Consider the following 19,788-nt stretch of genomic DNA (forward strand, 5'->3'; position numbering starts at 1 on the left):
CCTTTTTGTCATGGTACATTATCGCGTTAGAATAGCGTGCAAAGGAGCAGTGAACGTGCAAATAATTTGTATCGCGTGTATACAAGAAAATAATTTATTTGATGTTTTATGTCAACTTAGTTTTTACTTGTCATAGAATTAGATGGATTTCTTGGCGTGCGCCTTTTTAGAAACGCGTGATAACGTTCGAGTGAATGAAAATAATGTGTCACGTATAATATATTAATAAGTTATGACGCATGGTTCTTGAGTTATGAATAAAGCTGTCTATTTAATTGCACTACGTTTTATTTGATATAAGTCAGAAGGTATTTTCGCCATATTTATCTTTTGCCATATGATCTGTTTTAATATTCAAATATTTGTATGGAAACTAAAAATGGTGTGACATACAAAATTGAAAATAACGATTGCGTACAATCATATTTGATTGAAATTTCTCGCGTGACTGTAACATAAGAGGCAGTGTGTTTCTCCTACTTGGCACGCAGTTCGATCAGATGTCTGGCTACGTATTGTCCTTTTACCCTTAACCCAATCCTGGCCCAAACTCACCAAGCCACGCGTGACACATTTTTTCCAACTGAGATCCGAGGGTTAGATTAGATGTCTGATAGTCTGATTCAAAGCAACCACCTTATTGAGAAAAGTGACAAGTAGGAAGAATTTTCTTTCAGTTTCATTAATTTTACGTATATTTCACTAAATTAATTTTACGCCACGAATCAGGTGGTAAATATTAAAAATTCTCGTTAGTTTAACTTTTGGTAATGCTAGGGATAGAAAATTATTTTTGAAAAGTTGATAGTTTATTAAATAATAATATTTCGACGTTTCTTATTCGTAAAATGAAATTAATATCTAAATATATCTGAGTTTTCTGTTATTCCTATAATCGTGAAATAAAAATACTTCGATCAATTCTAATGTTTTGTCTGTCCATTAAATCCGCTAATATGTTGCTCAAAATACATGACGAACGAATTTTTTTGTGATCGATAACGCCGCGGTAGCTGTATCATTTATAGTAATGACGTAAATTGATAACGGTTTGTATTATCACGAGATAACATTGTTGCTAACAATGGAAATATCGTGCAGCATAAGGAAAAAAACCATACGCATCATCCGCCGATATAATGAAATAAAAGTAATCATTTGTATTACTTTATGTAAAGCAATTACATGCGTGGTTCTCTCTCTCTCTCTCTCTCTCTCTCTCTCTCTCTCTCTCTCTACACATCTGAATAATTTAAGCTCAGAGGAAAAAAGATCTGACTGATTTCGTATTTGCATGAACGAACCAATTAAAATGAATGAACTTCACTCCGCGCATTCTTGCAATATTAATTCTTCGATAAAACAACGTTGATTCATCGATAAAGTTCTTCCTGTTTCTACGCCTATGCATCTCATACATCTTTGTAGTTGGTTTGATATCTTGGTACCGTTCTACACAAATTACGCGTTTATGTGAGTCCCGTTAAGGTGAAAAGTGAAAATTAAAAATAACTGTTTATTCGAGATAGTTTGCTCAGGAAATATTATCGTGGATTTGATAAGCTTTTAATATTGTCCTATTTTTCTATCGATATTCGTCATGTGAGTAGAACAGGTTATTGAGTAATATTTTGAATATTTCCTAAGCATTTCATAAGATTTTCACTTTATGAGATATCAATTACCGGTTAAAACGTAGCGGATTTTAATTACTGTTTTGTCATTTGTCAACAGGGTCATTACAGACGAGGGGTGGCTTTGTCGGCTCTTGGCAGACACGAGGAGGCGCTGTTTGCCCTTTGTATTAGCGTAGCTATCGACAAGAATCCTCAAGCTGTGCGTCACGAATTGATCAAGGTATGTCGATTTTTATATTAAATCTAAATGTTACGTCGTCCTGCGGATAACGTTCACCTTTCGCGCCATGTTCCACTGTGAAAACCTGCTCGACCCTTTAACGTATTTCTGTTAGAGAAAAACAGCGTAGAATTGCTGCAATAATATTCTTATCGTTTTTGTTTCAATATCGAGATCTTAGCAATCAATCGTCGCCGAAGAGTTTATGATAATTTGAAGAAGGAGACTGACAAATGAAATCAGACATCCTTGAACGTTGCAACAAAGTCTATCAGATAAATTAGATTTTTTTCTGAAATAATTGTGATTTCTTTAGTGGCTATAGAAGATGAAATTATAAAGTTGTTTACTACGTGTTTAAAAAATGCACAAAAAGGAACTCATTTACTACGTTCACTGTTATCTCGATCGTTCTGTTGATTGTTATCAAGTTAATTTATTACGCGTTTTCCACGCTTTTCTTGATAAACTTCGATAAAGATGACGTTATGTTCTGCGGCTAATTCTACGTGTTTTCTTATAACCTTAGAATAACATGTACTACGAGCTGTAATAACAGACGACAAGCGAATTTTATTTCGGCATTGATAAGGAAAGGTTACTTGTAACAATTTTCTTGCTGTAATTTGTTAACGATATTTATATACTTCTACTGATAAGTTACTTTTGACAAATTTTTCTAAACAATTCCACCGTCGTACGTGTTACGCCGCGCAAGACATCTGCACTCCATCCCGCGCGGCTTGACAGAAAACGGTCTACGTGCCGTCCTTCGAACCCTCCATAGGCTCAAGGACCCACCATAATTTTGAAATCCTAACTGCATTGTTCGCACATATGGTTTAAGTCAATCTGTTTGCCCGAAAAGACTTTCTAAGTGTTTTCGGCTGGTTTTTAGAAAGATCCTTGAGTTTATTACGCGCTCTTAAGAATTACGGAGAAGGCGGGTAGTGGTCTAACGCTAAAGGCGGAGATTTACCTAACGGAAAATCCCTGTTTTTTCCCATAAACAATATCGCCCATGAACCACGTTGGTAGGACGCTTCTTCCTCCTATCTTCCTTCCCAACATTGGTCATAACCAATCGGCATCGCGGATCATTGCCCTCACTTTCCTAACTAAAAATTTAAGCAACGAATCCGCGTTCTTCGTTCAAAGGGCACACCCATACCGAGCTTTCCTCCGTAATTACATCAGAACGAATTTCAAAGTCCCTATACCTCTCACAGTACCTACAGGTCCGAGAGTTCCTACAACTCTCACAGTACCTACAGGTCCGAGAGTTCCGACGGCTCTCAAAGTGTCTCGCTAGTCCATCAAAGTCAACATATACACGAATTCTCTCATCTACGAATAATCCTTTTCTTCGTTACCTGTATCTTAATCAACGGCGTTACTAATTTGTGTGATTGTACAAAGTGTTGGAAATATATATTTTTATAACTCTGTGAATCACAGTGTTATACTACGACAACCACCCCTATTATCCTAACCGAAATAAGGGGATCGAACTATTCGTGGTGTCGATTATTACAATCGTAACGGGAATTTACGATTCCCGTTGACGCGTATTCTCGCGACCGCGTCTCCCCGAGAGAGCTCGAAAATACAGTACGTACGAATTCAATTAACTTTCTACATATTAAAAGTAGTTCTATAGAAAAACATCACAAAGTAATATTCACAGAAATTAATCGATGAGTAAATGATATTAAATTATTATACATAAATATTAAAAATATCGCTAGAATTTTTACGTTCGTCTTATCTTTACGATGCAACACTTTCAACTAGTCATTTACAATGTCCATTTCAACATCAAGAAAGAAAAAGTAATATCCACTGAACGAGAATCCAAGAATACCATTATTTATTTACATAGAATACCATATTATTTATTTAAATAGATTCATTTGAATTCAATTATTTAGACTACTTGCACAAAATTGTTTTTAGATTACTTTACGTTAATTATTATTCCAATACAATATTTAGCGATTACTCTAATCAAGCATACTAGTATATAAAATAACGACACAATGTTACATAGATTGCGTTACTTACGCGAAAAGAGTAGCATAAATAAAGCGTAACACTCCTTTAGAAACGTCCGACGTTAGATCTGAAAGAGTCAACGACTCGATCCGCGTGTAATTCTCCGCATGGAACGAAATCCTTTGGAGAGGGATCCGTTAACGTTTATTCTCATTTTAATATGGTCGCGAACGATGCACGACCGGTGGATAAGTACTCGCGGATGAACAGTACAAACGAGCGAAAGAGAGATCAAGATACCGCGACGAAGTCACGAACGTGTACAAAAGAAATGGACGTCTGTGCGCGACGGCATTTCCGGTACGGCTGCTAGCGGTGTAGCTTAATGACTCGGTATGATAGTCGTCAGGTGAGTGACCCGTACCGGGGCAATGATAACTACTCGCGAATAGACACGCTGTTCGAGGAGAACGTACTGTTTGTTGCGTGACGCGTGTTCCTCTCGATTCTGACTTTCGTGCCGATTCCTCGCTTCTTTTTCTACGAAAAAACGTATCGTTTTTTCTTCCCTCTCCTTTTGTGTCGTTGGTAAACTATCGCACGTCACGAGAATACGTGGAAAATACAAAGAATATGATAATTGGAAGAGAAATGTACGTCGGCTAGTGTTAACCCGATTATTATTTATTGGCAGATATGAAGTTTATGTCTCGTGGATTTATGAGAATAGAGTTCACGATACTGCGATTTTTCGAGTAAATGTCTAAACTTTATAGCATAACAACAGTTTCTTCGTATTGAATGCCTCGCTTTGGCGATAAAGAAGATTTAAAGCGGAGCAATATGCAAAGATCCTTGCTGTAAACTTAAAAAAAATAAAAAAGATCTGCAATTGAAACGCACGTAGAATAGGATACTTCTTATGTCTATTGGATCGTATGTTTAATCAGATATATGAATAACCGATTAGTTCAAAGATATACGAGGAACATAATTTATTGTTTGGAAATAAAATAAAATATATTATATAATAAAGAAACTGGTTTTACGCTTTTTAACGTATTATAATATCTCAATATTCTCATATTTATAAAATGATATTTCTTTCGAAAGTGTAAGACGGAACTAATGAATTGATTTTTAATTAGTCACTATGGCGGTCGTTCTTCGTTCTGTTTCTGCGACGTAGTCGGCCTAATTAGATGAATAATTTCGCATATGTTGTAAATAAAGTTATGTAAATTTATTGAATGAAATTAATATGGATTCTGTCTGTGTAAGGTGTACGGTTAAAAGCGTAAAAACCTTACGAGATGTATAATAATTTACAGCGTAATGGAATGTCGACAAAGTCACCTTCGCCTGAAAAAGTTACAAGTCCAAGCTGGCATCAACGGGTTAATTAAGTTCGATTAAATCTGGTTTCTCGCGAGAAAGAACCGTGATGATTGTAAGAATTATACCGCGTGGCATTAACCGAAGACCTCATCACGCGCACACCACCCTCTTAGCCAGCCTTTACACAATCATTTCTCCATTTTCTGAGAAGTATCTGATTAATCAAGTCGGTAATAAAATTATGTTGGAAAGCTCGGACAAGCCAAAATGCTCGAACAGCAAGATCGCAAAAATGAATTTTCTTACTCAGGTCGAATTGAAGTTTTCTCACGTAAAATTATTTTATAGGAATTACGTATAATCTGTAGATCAATATATGCATCGATTTGGAAAAAATATTTGTTTTTCGTCATTCTTGATATTTAAACGATCCGATTTTACAGATTCAATTTTAATGCGATTGTCTTCATATTATTATTTTTTTTTTTTCTTTTTTTCAAAGAAACATCTAAAGACACCAATCTTCTTCAACTCCGCTGCTTTTACCACTCAAACTAGAAAGAAAAACAACGAAAGATGAATTCGACGTTTGATTCTTCGCGCCTTGATCTCAATTGATTTCTACAATTATCTCGTAAATTTCAACGATATCATTCTTCCACGAAACATCCACACGCCTCGTGGGCGTGAAGATGAATAGCCCAAGTTAGACGATAAATATTCCGTGAATTGACATTCATGAATACCTTGGAGCATCAGGCCGAGCCACGCATACGATTCGATTCTTCGTTATATAATAAACTTGCGAGCGTCCTACGCGCCCAATGAAAACAAATTTCAACTAAGTAGAAAAAGAACAAATTTATTTCCCTGTTGACCTCCTGAACGTCATATCAGTCGACCATGTGACAACCCGATAACTCCAATAAGGCTCTCCAGGTGAGTGACCCAAGGCTAGTCTACATTGGAGGCAAGGCCAGCGATAATCATTCACAGCAACTCGAGACGTCTGGCTCTTTGAATCGCGGTATTATTTTTTCCGACGCGAGAATAAGTCGCTGTAGCTGCAGAATCGAAATTTATCGCGGGTATTCCACCGTTGTTACTTTTCCATCGGTTTGTGATTCATCTGGGAAACGCTATTTCGTAATTATATAGAATACTTTAAGCGATTGAGCAAACATAGCGTTAGAATTTTCCCATCGATTATATCGGAGCATAACACGCGTTAACGAAACATCAGCTATCGATATGACACGTACCACTAGGATCATTTCTAAATTACACAAAATACCCTGGCTAACACGATGGCCAAACTTTCGTTGCATCGAAAACCCTGAAATTTCACAATAACGAACAAGTTTAATTAATAAATGCTCCGATCATGATATTTAATCAAACAATTTCGTAAGATCTCATACGGATAGTTCTAAATTACAATGCCAGCCGCATGAGATTAATCTCGCGCGGTAAACCACCGTGGACTATGCAATCGAGCCAACTATCGCCAGAGCGTTCGATTTAATGGCGCCACGGGGGCGACCTGGGGTTAGAATTCGTCGAACGAGCCGAACGAACCGAAGAGGCACGACAAATTGAATTTCGAACGGTCATTATGTAACCTAGAGGCTGGTACAATCATTGACGCAAGCTGCACCGGTACTTATGTAAGATCGAGGAATCATTCTTTTCGCGCGGCGTTCGAGCCGTATGGCAAGCAACATCCGCACGTTTGCCACTTTCTTCTGCTTGAAAATGTTCTCCTATTGTGCCCGGATACGACTGAACCACGAGGAAATTGCACAAGGTGCCGTGAAATTTTCTAAACTCCCTCCTAGTCTCTTTCTGTATTTTACTCTTCTTTTGTAACTCGCGGATGTTCGATCATCCGGAATCGAATCGTGTACTTTTGGTTTGTCTTGCGTTTTCTTCGCACGTTGAAGGCGTTGAGAGGAATTAACGATTGTAAATGCTTGAAAACAGTGTTGCACGCCATTATGCAATCGTGTTTTTGTGAAAACGTGAGAGACTTAGCGGAATAAAAAGATATACCACGAGATAAACAGGTATCGCCTTAATGGAAAGAATTTATTTTGAACGTTCATATTTTTCTTTTCTTTATTTTTCTTAGACCATGTTCAGATAAGAAGTCAAGGTTCAGGTAGAGAACGTTTTGATATCGGAAAGAAGCAAATGTTCGATTTATTGAAGTACTTGAACTTGGGTTTGTGTGAGAAAATTGTGTTTAACGGTATAAATTGAGGAAGAAAAAGTATCTAATACGTGGAACCATCGCATCTAATAAATCGCTGCTGCGCAATTGTTATGCATTGTTTTTCTGAAGTTATTACGGATAATCGTAGGAGATATATTACATAATATCCATCACAGAAATCGAAGTGTACCGCCGTTTACTCGAAGAAAATCTCACGTTCTACTTGTATGGCGAAACACAAAGTATAAAATTTATTATGTTTCTCGTTGACTACCGTTCACGAACCGCTTAATCTCGCGCATAGATTCAATTTCGCAACGATCAATTTCCATAAATAGGAGATGAAAATTCATTGGAATATTCGAATTAATTGAAAGCCACGATACAATCATTTCCTTCATTTTGTTACGCACGATTCAAAGTATAACATTAAATGCTAAAGAGATATACCAGATATTCGCTCTAACGATTCACACGATTCTCACTTATTTATGATAATGTGACGAAAACGAAGTTGCTAATAAATGAATTCTTATATTACGAATATAGCGCAATACCATCACGCATATTTATCCACAACAATAGTTAAATTCATTTTCTTATCCTTTGTTGTATTATTCCTTTCGTGACTCGATGTTTTCGGATCGCACTCTACTTACAAAGCGACATCCCCTTATCTTGTGTGAGTCGTTGCGCGCAATCAACATGCATTGGAGACAATATTGTAATTATGTCGCATAATTTTTCTTGTTCGCGCCGAAGGAGACGTATATCTCGTTTACAAGGATTTACGGGCTACATTTGCATGAAACATCGGCCTGCAACAAAGAGACGTCTCTATCGTCTAAGGCACGTCGTACAACGCGCGAATTCTCAGTTCGCGGAGGAAGCGGCTTTCATCGTTCCATCGCATTAAAATTACAAAAGGCATTGTTTCCTATCGTCTTCAGGTGCTGTACAAAGTGTTATCGTCTGGACATCGTCGTTACGGCCTGCCATCTCGCACCCCCTACAATTTGACCGAGGGTGCATCGCGCACGAGGAGTCGTCATCAACTGATGAACCCGAAAAGGAATCGTCGAACAGTATTGCACGCCTCGGACTGTGAGGATAATAGCAGCGGTGGCGAAGAGGAGTTCACTCAGGTAGGAATCTTGTGAAATTTTAGAAAACAAGAGCGGACAATTTTAGCTTTATTCGAATTTTTCCAATTTTATCGAATATCTTTCAATTTGAGGGGAAATGGTAGTTTAACGTAAGCGTATTTCCTCTTCTTTCTTTGCTCTTTCAATAACGAGTTTTGCTTTCTTTACGCGATATAAATTGTTCAAAATTAGAATATTTTTGTGTGGAATAAAATTCGAAGTTAAATTATATGCAACTATTTGCGAGATTGATTTCCAATATGCCGGAAAATTTGTAGATTATTCGCAATGGCGAACGTTTCTGTAAGAGTCGTTTGAAGCTTTCTAATGTTCGAGTTTTTTCCCAGGAATTTATCGTTAACACGAATTCTTAGAATTTGAAGTCCAAGTGTTGAACATACACATACATATGTATGCATGGCAATGCCACTACCGGTATATTCTCATGAATTATCAGATTTGATAAGATGCTAGCTGCAATGCTAGCGAAATACTGTCTAACAAAAAAAAAAAAAAAAAAAAAAAAAAAAAGAAATGCCCGGGAATCGCAACAACCATAATTTTTTGTTATAACGTTATTAATAATTTTCTTCGTAACTCACGGCGTTTTTTTCCACTCGATTTAAAAATTGTTGCGTTTGATTTTAATCAAAGTAGTAAAAATATTTATGGCACAGTACACGCACGATGGAGATATTAAAATATATTTTTTAATAAGATACAAGCTTCGCTGTTGTGCCCCGAATTAAAATTGTGTGACTTTAACTTCGTACTATATCGATGAAAATAAATGATGTAAAATTGAATTAACTTCAACCGTTTCATACAGTGTTTATTCTTCGTTTAAACGATTCTTCATTTACGTAACATGGTTTAGACGTTGCATTCTTTTAATACACAGTACTTACAGCTGTATGTACTTCTTGATAACTGAATGGCCATTTTAAAAGTGACATCATCGTTCAGGTACAGTTTTATGCTGACTTCGAAGCTGCGATTGAATTATCAAATAACTTTATGCTTTTCTTCTTACGTTCTATGTTTACGAAATTTCGATCGGATTTTCCTTCTACGATCGTTGCTTTTTGACAAACGTCGATGAGATAAGAAAACGAATAAAGAGCAAAATATACATATATATATATACACACGATGTTGAAACAAAAATCATTCATGTTCGTGTAATTTCTTCCTGTTTCTCGACACAATTTTAACGAACTGAATTTTCCAGCCGTCGTAAGAAATTTAATTATTTTAGATTTTCAATCCGCCGAATTTAATCCTTTATAATTAAAGCGATATCAAATTGTTGACGAGCAACTGATCAAAAGCAAATATTTAACTCAAACACATAGTTCACCGAGGCAAATATCAAATCGTAATAGAGAAAACGGAGTAATTTAATCACGGTTCTACTTCAGGAGGTTGCAATTATTTTTTTATCCGTTTAATTCCTGGCACGTACTAAAGCAATACAACAATCGATATCTTAATCATATTCTCGATTACCACTCAGATATCTTGGTTAATCGTTCTGTTTCCTGGGAGGACGTCGCTGTATCTGTTCGCGTCCGATTGTATTGTAACAACACGTGTAGTTCTTGCCGCTTGGGAAGCACGTAATTAACAATCAATTTGCAATTATTATAGATCAACGAGAAATACGGATATCGCGGCGTTAATAAGCGGCTAGGCGGCTGGAACTTATATAAATCCGACGTTTCAATTACTATTAATCTTGTGGCCGGGATAAGCCTGTGTTCGCTAACCAATAATAATAATCGTTCGCCACGTTTAATTACGAGTCCTCGAATTTTCTCACTTTGTATAGTGATTTGTATAAATTACGACAAATAGTATATTAAAATGTAAAATTTATTTATTTCACTATATTCATTTATTACACTATATATTTCGTAGAAAGATCTAAAGAAAAAGGCAATGTTCTACACAGAAGAAAATAAAAAAAAAGAAAGAAGAAAGATAAATTATACTGAAATTTGATATTATAAAAAATATATATTCTTTCCATTATGAAAATTTATAACCAAAAATCAACGTTCGTTCTTGTATCTCTGTTCCTACGCTTTGTTTCAACATTACGAAATAACGAAATTTTCGATAAAAATCATGAACGCGTGAATACGTGGAAAACACGGTTTTCGAGTTAAGCACGAATGGTAATGTAATTGCAACAGCGAGAAGAAAAACAGGCGAAACGAAATATCGAGGAATTAAGTTCCGAACAGATTGTCGGGTTGCGTAACGATCCATTAAACGTTACGCAAGCTCACGGCGTCCCGTTGCGAATAAAGATGAATTGTATTTCAAAGAAAAGAAGCTCTAATCGTGTCAATCCTAATAATTGTAGATTAAAGTTCGCGCTTAATCCAATTATCCTTGTTGATTCATTGCAGACTGTTAGCAGAAGGCTCCTGTCAACCACAGCACCACAAAACAACATGAAGCTGCAGGCTGGCCTAGATCGTCTCTACCAAGACATAGAAAAGCTGAAAAGTAAGTTGGAAAGGCTGTAGCATTAAATCGAGTGCAAATTACAGAAGAATGATGGGATCCAGAATCGTTAATAGGCTGCGGACGTTTACGCGAATTCTAAATAGAAACTTGTTTCGTATTTCATAGCGTAAGCAAGTACTTTGCTTTATGTAGAGCTTGGAGTATTTTAAATATTTTCTACTTTTTGTACATTTATGTTTTATCTAAATTAGCAAACAATTATATGCGTTTCAATTTCTCATAAGTATCCGTAGTTAGATTCTTATTTAAAAATCCTGTGTTATCTAAATTTTATAATGATACTTCAAATAATTCAGCGAGAATGTTCATAGTTTATATTATTCGAGCATTTACAATAATATTTACAGCGGTATTATTTATATGTAAAAGTATCGACCAGAAGAAAAAGGGAACGAAATATTTTAATTATTTAAATTGACGTAAGATTTCAAATGTTAGAATATTGCCAATATTTTATTTATTCAAGTATCTTCGTCGGTATTGAAACATAATTTTAATGCTGTACAAATTGAGCAGATTTTTAATCGTCGAATATGGCTATGTTTTTATAAAAGATGAATTGCAGCCTGAAAAGGTTACCCGATAACGTTCTATCTGACATTTCGTATTAATAACTAACGTTGCACATTTACCACGATATGTGCGGTTGAATGCGCACCATTGATAAACGAATCCCCAAGCTATTTAAAAGTAAAGTTCATTCAACGCTTGAGCAACGCGAAACGAAATCTTTCATTTATTTCTACGATCTTGTTAATTTCCTGTGAAAAGTTCCCACTTTCTTCATCCTGTTCGTTCAAATTTTGTTACCATTTATCCACGTCTAAAGATTCAAAAGTGCATAATTTGTTTGTCTGGTTAACTAAATAATTTATCTTGGAAACTTTTACTTTATAATTTTTGTTCGAAAATTTTTGATTAATCCCTTTTCAAAGACTCAATTCTTATCGTGTAAAATTGAAAATTAAAGAGGTATAAGTTGATTCAAGGAATTCAATTATCCAAAGACATTTACCATTTTGAAATATTAAATTTTTATCTCGCCGAGGTTTTGTTATATCATTACGGGATATCGATAAATATTGCAGAAACTCGTACTTTCGCGAATATCCAAATATGTCGCGTAAATTCTCACAAACCTTATATGATGAACGATGTAATAATAATAATAATATAAAATAGCACAATAATACAGTACTGTTAATTTCTGTCGAAATCTAAATCCCTTCTTTTCTAAAATATATAATTCTATCTTTTATAATTCTGACTTCAATAATAGAATTTTTTTAAAGCATAAGATTACGCGATAAGAATATTTTAGACACACGGTAATCAACTAAAGCGTTTGTTTTTCACAGGGCTCGAAGCGAGACCCGCTGAAATTCTCCTACCGCCCCTTTCCGGTGGCACGGCAGGCGAGTTAGATTGCATTCTGTGCTGTCGACTCTTATGGAAACCCGTAACAACACCATGTGGGCACACGTATTGCTGGATGTGTTTGGATCGTTGCTTGGATTATTCCTCGGCCTGTCCTTTGTGCGTCACGTCTCTCGTCGATGTAAGTATAGTATGAATGTATATGTATAATTTCCTTTTTATTATTTAATTTGTACTTTACAATTTGTCCAGCTGGACATTTGGTAAATTTTTCTAACTTAATTGCTAAATAACACGTGGATGGCTACCCTCAGCGGGATACCATCTTCGAGTTTGATTATTTTATTTCTTTACTGTCGTCAGTGGGGTGTTTTCTTTTTAGTCTTCTTTCTATCAGAGTTTTGCTCGCTTCAGCAGCCAGCTGGTTTGCATGTGTCGTCGTTCTTTCCTTGTATTTATATGTATAATACGTTCTCCCTCGTTTCAATCTATAGAACATATTGAACAGATTTACCTGACGAAATTTGAAACATCCTATATAACGAGCACAAAGAATCATAAGACAAAAAGTTGATTTCGAATTATGTTCCGTGGAACAAAAGAACGTCAGGACGTGAAACACCTGTCCATAAATGAGATATAATGCTTCCTAGCGGTTAACGATGCTGCAGATTGAAATGATTATTGTTTGTGGTCACCAGGGCCGCCGTTAGGAGCTTCCGCGTTCGTGGCATCATTACCAATTGTCCCTGTGAGCATCGTCGTTAATGACGTTAAATAAATTTTGCGGCTGGCAATCCCGTATCTTTCCTGGATCCCCTCCTCCCTCGTATTACGTTACATTATTACACAACACACCGCGACCGTTATTCCCGCATTGTTACTGCTTCTTTCTTTTATATCCTCCTTCCTTCTTCCTTAACGCGACGCTAAACGTTTATCAGTGTTGCTTCGTTTTATTTAATTGGTCGGCGTGATTCATGATAAATATTTTTTGCGCAAGTTTTTACGTGATATTTACACAAGTAATTCAGAAGAGTTAATAGAATCGAACACAGTCTATATTTGTTACAGTCTACGTATGGAGAAGTTAATAATCCTTTATGGAAAAATCCTGGAATTTGAAAAAGTGAATATTTTATAAATATCCTTACGATGTTTTAAGATATCACTGGTTGTTGGGTTTCTGTAATTCAAATGTGATTTTATATCCAAATATGTTTATATCGATTGACAATTTAGCGAACGCTATTTCATTCACTGATGAATAGTATGATTCCTATCGTTCTAATTATATACCGTTTCATTCATTATGCGGTACTTGTTTGCTTCTTCCTATTACATTATTACGTAGGTAAATTTAACAACACCCTCGAGATCGTCAATCGATATAAAGTTCGATCGACGACTTTACTCTAGCAAAACGTTCTTTATTCAACAACGTGCTTATTAATACACGAGCCTTATTATAATGAAACGTAATAAATATAATTTCAATATAAATTTCATAAAGATGCAGTGCATCGAGTCAACGTAATCAGTCTAGTCAAAACGACACCAGAATTCGATTAATTTTAAACAAAACACTCTACGTGTAACTCTTTGAAACATCCTGTTCTTTATTGATGCCAGTTCTCCAGGGAGATGGCCACGAAACTTGTCACGAAGGAGGAAGGTGCTGAGAAATTCTCATGAAAAAATCACGAATCTCAGCAGCGAGATGTTAAAGGCATCTCTCGAGAAGGACGACGAGGTTTCTGGTTGACTTAGCAGAGTGTCCTTTGCTTTTTCAGTACTTGGCCAGCAGCCAGAAGACGGTGACGGACTTCGTGGAGAGGGCTTTGAAGACCGTGGCCCCGGCGGAATACGCCTCCAGGGCAGCCAGCCACCGATTAGAACTGGTCCAGGGACTTGGCCTCCTGGGCAGCGAGCAGATCGCGGTTTTTGTTTGTACCACGGCGTTTCCTTGTGTCGCTTGTCCCCTGTTCGTCTACGAGCCGAGATACAGGCTGATGGTGAGAAGATGCGTCGAGAGTGGCGTTCGCCAGTTTGGTATCGCGGCGTGTCTCAACAGAGAAGCGACGGGGACGAAGAGGTAATTGTCCTTTTAGTTATCCTTTTCGCTTTTTCTTAAAATATATTCAGTAGAAGAGGCGATAATGTGGAACGATCATTTTGTTTACTTGCAAAGTAAGAGCATAGTCGAAGATTAGACTTTTCTTATCCTATTTACTCTTTTAACAAGCGTTAAGAATGCCATACTATGAGACAGTTCTTGAGTTCGATAGATGGTCCTTGTCAAAATAGAAAAACAAGTTGTTCGTTCGATCTATCGTGTTCGATAACGAAGATACAAAGATAGGCCAATCGATCGAGCTATAAATTGCTGATGTTTCGTACACATTGTATGGGGGCAGTAATTTATAGCTGAGAAATACTATTGCTTTAACGAGAACTGCTATTCGCGTTCTTTAAACGTCTTGCTCTATGTTCTGAGATACTGAAAACTTAATTTTAATAGCGATATTTTGTTTGTAACAGATACGCGGAATACGGCACTATGCTTGAGATTCGAGATAGAGTTCTGCTGAAAGATGGTTGCAGCATTCTTAGCACAGTCGGAGGCAGAAGATTCAGGGTTCTCTCTGGTGGAGAAAGGGACGGTTATGACACGGCTCAAGTAGAATTCCTGAGGGATGCGATGGTTCAGGAGGATCAACTTTTGAATCTCTTAGAGCTTCACGACAAGGTGAAACATCGATAATTCATATTCGAATCGATCATAGTTAATAACTTACCGCTCGAAGACTTATCTATTAACGCACGTAGTAATATAATAATAATACAATGTATAACATACATACAATAACAATGCACATAATATATAACACGTACTAACGTTATACGATCTTCGATAAAATTTTCCATTCTAAAATTAAAGTAAAATTAATTAGAATTGCCATTTTATCGCCGGTATCAGAAAATATATAGATCGTGGCAATTAAGATTTTATAGATGGTAAAGATAGACTGTATCTGCTTACTGAAACTTAATATTTCCAGGTGAGAACGAAAGGAAGAAGATGGTGGGACACGGTGCCATTGTCCCAGCAATTAGAAATACAGCGAGTATTCGGTCGAATGCCAGACACCGAGGAAGATTGGCCGCGCCTGCCGGACGGTCCATCGTGGACCTGGTGGTTGTTGGCGATTTTACCACTTGGTCCCCAGCTGCAAGTGGGAATTCTTGGTACGACGAGTCTGGAGAAGAGATTAAGGGCTATCGAAAAGACTCTGGATCATATGGAGCAAAGGCAATTAACTGTCGCCCCTGCTCCATCGGAAGAAACCACCACTTCATCCAGCATATGTCGAGACGAGGGTGGCCTCACAGACACGACAGTCTCGGTGGTACAGTAACGTTAAAGGAACAAAGGATAAGAAGAAATTGGAAAGATGTCCGCTCAGGACAATTCGTTCAGATCATTTCGCCATGAGATGGTGATTTAACGGGATTCGACTTTCATTCGATGTACAAAGTACTTGGAGAATAGCTTATCGAAGATTACTACTTTTTACTCGGTATTTAATATACACGCATTATATCCGGAAGTGAGGCGAGGAAAACCTGTAGCTCGGTCGATCGGCAACCAGGTTCTCCGTGTGCATCGATTCCCCCACTTTTCTTCTTATACTTAACCCCGTTAGTTGCGTTTCAACTCGAGTACTATCTCTCTTTCTCTCTTTATTGGGTACTCGTTAAACTTACACAGCCAAGCGCCTTATCGACGGAACGATGATGGTGCAATTAGAAGAAGCGAGACTAGGATCGAACAAAGGGTAACATCGTTGTCATTCGAGTAGTCGTTACGTTCCATTAACGGAACCTAGTTAGAACGGGGGGTTGAAGCGAGAGATGTAAACGAAGAAATTGATCTCGTCGATTTGCGCGTTATAGCTCGTCCGCAATTAATTCGATCGTGCGTGTGATTATTCTAAGCAATATTACAAGCAACCCGCTCTTTTACAATCTCGCTACGTGCTTCGACACATATTTTGTGACGTTTGTGTTTTCTGACAAGAGATTGATGACGGTGTAGCTGGACCGGTGCTGTCAATGAACGAAACTTGTTCGTATTTTTCTCTGCGCATAAAAATCAGTATGTCCTTAAGGGAATCGATTATATTTACTAGTATGCATTACGATACGTGTAACATGGTATCAGTTATTGTTCCTATACCGCATATAACAAGGGAGAAGCAACGAACGAAGTGACAGCTTTCGCTTCAGTTTCCTTGACAGCACTGATTTCTCACTGGTCTCTTTGAAATAGACCAAATAACACAGAGTTGATACGTTCCGTGCTGTACGACAATTTCAGAATCATCTGGTAAAATTATACTAGGAAATTTAGTTATAGATAGCAACCAATTCCTAATCTTCTAACCTTTTCTAAACTTACCTACCTTTAAATCTATCTATTAGCAATAAATTAAAAATTATTAGCCTTTGTCTTTCGTATCTGTCGCGTGCCATCGATAGTGTAGCTGACACGGAACGTGTCAAACAATACGGTGAGACTCATTCCTACTTTTTGAACGATAAGTTAATTTCGGGCAAGCTATAACGCAAGATCACCATATTCTCGATATTTATTACAAAATTAGCTAGACTATCGATAGCCGATCGGGTCTCACAAATACACGTTTTATATTCGAAACTCGTCGTTAGCGTCGATAGGAATATCGAATCGAGAATGTTCAAACTCTTAGCCAATCATCGATGAATCGACCAAAGTAGACGTTAGAGTCACATATCCGAGATGAAAGGAGAGATATCGTTTACCTCGGTAAGGCGTGACCGTGTTCTTCGCGCTATTGCAATACGCAAATCTGTTCTTCCAGATAATATTATATATACATACATCTATATGTATACACACACATTTATGTATACATGAGCATATTATACGTTGCAATCAGAGGTACGCACGTCGTCGTCGTTTACGCTTATGTTGTTCGTACCCGACGAGAACTTTTTATCTTCGAAACGAATCGCGCGAATATATACTCATAACGATGGTACAATGATAGAACGAGAAGCGAGACGTACATATGTATTTCGTCGTGAGTTTGCTGAGTACAAAACGTTCGTCGGATGTACGCACGATTAGAGCAGCGTGTTTTAGATTCTGTCGTGCGCGCATCCAGTTTTAGCTCGTTCGAATTGGCCAATCTTGAGCTTTGGGGCGTGAAGAGCTTTTGTCTTTCATATTTACGAAAGTCGAATAATTTTCTTTCAGCGTATTTTTCTTTCTATGCAAAATGGATTTTTCTAGTACCTAAATCAAAAGTAAGCAAACTGTACTTGACAAACTTTGACATACGTTGAGAAAGAAAGCACGAATGTGTTGCTTGAAATAATTAAAGGATCATGTGCTCGAGTATAAGATTTCTGAATTTACGATTTTAGGGAAGGAAAGAAATTTCATCGACAAAAAGAAAGAGAACTAAATAAGTTTAATATAATTTGAAACTTATAGAATTTTGATTAAAGATTAGAGCTATTTGAATAAATGATCTTTTAATTATTATGAGTCATATATTCCGTTTGCACTTGTATTAACGTTTAAGGGGTCCAATGATGTTTGATAACTGAAATGTTTTTACGCGTCCCATGGTGATAGATACCGAGGAAAATTGATAAATATAGCGATCGAGTTAGATCTAGGTGATGTTAAATTCGGAGAAACGAGAAATTTTAGGTGGAACGTTCTATTTTCACTCAGCTTCTCGTAATGAGCCATACTTGTTGAAAAGGAATTTACAACAACGACCAGTTTATGTGGCAAAGCGCTCTTCATGTGGCACGAAACTCAATTTTTTATACTGTCCGGCCTGTATTCAGAACGCTCTAATAGAACAAACTATACTCCTTTTCTTTCCACGAAAAAGAAAAAAGAAGAAGAAGAAAACGAATATAATCTATCGTAAATATTAATACGAAATTCTTTCAACTATATCTTCTTCGAATATCTCGTCGTTGATGTTTTTAACGTAACGATTTATATTTATAAAAATCTGTCGAGAAAGATTGAAATTCTAAAAAGAGGATCTATATACTATAAGCAATCGTTGAGAATTGATAATTATCTCTTAATCAAAATTAGAAGCGTAACGTTGATAATCACAACTATTCTCATCGAGTGAACTGTAATTTGCGTCCAAGCTGAAAATTATTCTGTCGTTGCACGATAATCGAAGAGCATATTCAAGAGTATAATATTTTTAACGATTCATTTCCAATGTGGTTTTCCAATAGTGGCAAACTGGCCGTGAAACAAAGGCGTATCGTTTAGTAATAATACAGTGTTATGAATACGAGCCTTTAAGTTTATTCCGTCGCTCATAAGACTTCTCGACTACGGTAGCGTATAGTAATTTATTTTCATGCGATTTTTTAAACGTCATTCGAGAGACACATGTAACGATCATCGGAAGAGCTAGGGAACGTCATATCAGTCATGCAATCAAACGTACAGAAGAAACGAAGAAATGAGAATAAGAAAATATGAAAAAGAAAGAAAAGAATCATACGCGTCTGTTGTCCATGATAATTGATTATTCTTATTGTTATCGTGAATTAATATTATTATTATTATTACTATTATGATTATTCTAATTATTATTACAAATTAAGAAGAGTACTATCACTATGAAGCGAGTACACCACTATTAGCTTTTAGTATCGTCGATAATAATATTATCGAAAGCGAATAACGACAATTGACTGCGAAATTGGCATTATTCGATACGCATACACCTAACGTATATATTTCCAATTTCTCTCACTCGAGAATGTGTGTATGTGTGAGTATGAAAGAAGAAGAAGAAGAAGAAGAAGAAGAAGAAGACGAAGATGAGGAAGAATAAGAGGAGGACAACTTTTTTCATCGCACGTTTTCTAATCGATATAATAATAATAATAATGTAACGTTTCGTCTTCAAGAAAAAAAAAAAAAAAAAAAATCGAAGGGGCAGAGATGGTGCGTCCCTGGTATCTTTAAATTTATATTCTCTTCTCTAGACTTTTACGAAGTTGTGAATCATGCATTGTGATATTACCGTATAGCCTACCTATTGTATATTGTTATAACATAATATTACAAAATAGTATGTAATGTCACGCAACTTTCCATTTTTACTTCGACATTTCTATATTTATCTTCATCTCTTCATATGGAATTATTGTAATAAAAATATCGATGAAATCAAAATGTTTCGAGGATACTTTGTTTTACCTTGACCTGGTTTGTTCCACTTT

General features: G+C 36.5%; 1 protein-coding gene across 2 annotated transcripts in view; it reads left to right on the forward strand.

Moving 5' to 3' along the window:
- LOC126915536 (LON peptidase N-terminal domain and RING finger protein 1) overlaps positions 1-19,741 on the forward strand; it is a 64,652-nt gene extending 44,911 nt beyond the window's left edge. For both annotated transcript variants that reach the window (XM_050720283.1, XM_050720284.1), the window contains exons 3-9: positions 1,735-1,857; positions 8,356-8,550; positions 10,968-11,067; positions 12,447-12,646; positions 14,259-14,560; positions 15,007-15,214; positions 15,528-19,741. In XM_050720283.1, the coding sequence (XP_050576240.1) occupies positions 1,735-1,857; positions 8,356-8,550; positions 10,968-11,067; positions 12,447-12,646; positions 14,259-14,560; positions 15,007-15,214; positions 15,528-15,884 (1,485 nt within the window). In that variant the 3' untranslated portion in view covers positions 15,885-19,741. The remainder of the gene's footprint in view (positions 1-1,734; positions 1,858-8,355; positions 8,551-10,967; positions 11,068-12,446; positions 12,647-14,258; positions 14,561-15,006; positions 15,215-15,527) is intronic.
- Positions 19,742-19,788: the final 47 nt, after the last annotated feature.

This window comes from Bombus affinis, chromosome 4 (genome assembly GCF_024516045.1).
Source record: "Bombus affinis isolate iyBomAffi1 chromosome 4, iyBomAffi1.2, whole genome shotgun sequence".
In the NCBI taxonomy this organism is placed as follows: Eukaryota; Metazoa; Arthropoda; class Insecta; order Hymenoptera; family Apidae; genus Bombus; species Bombus affinis.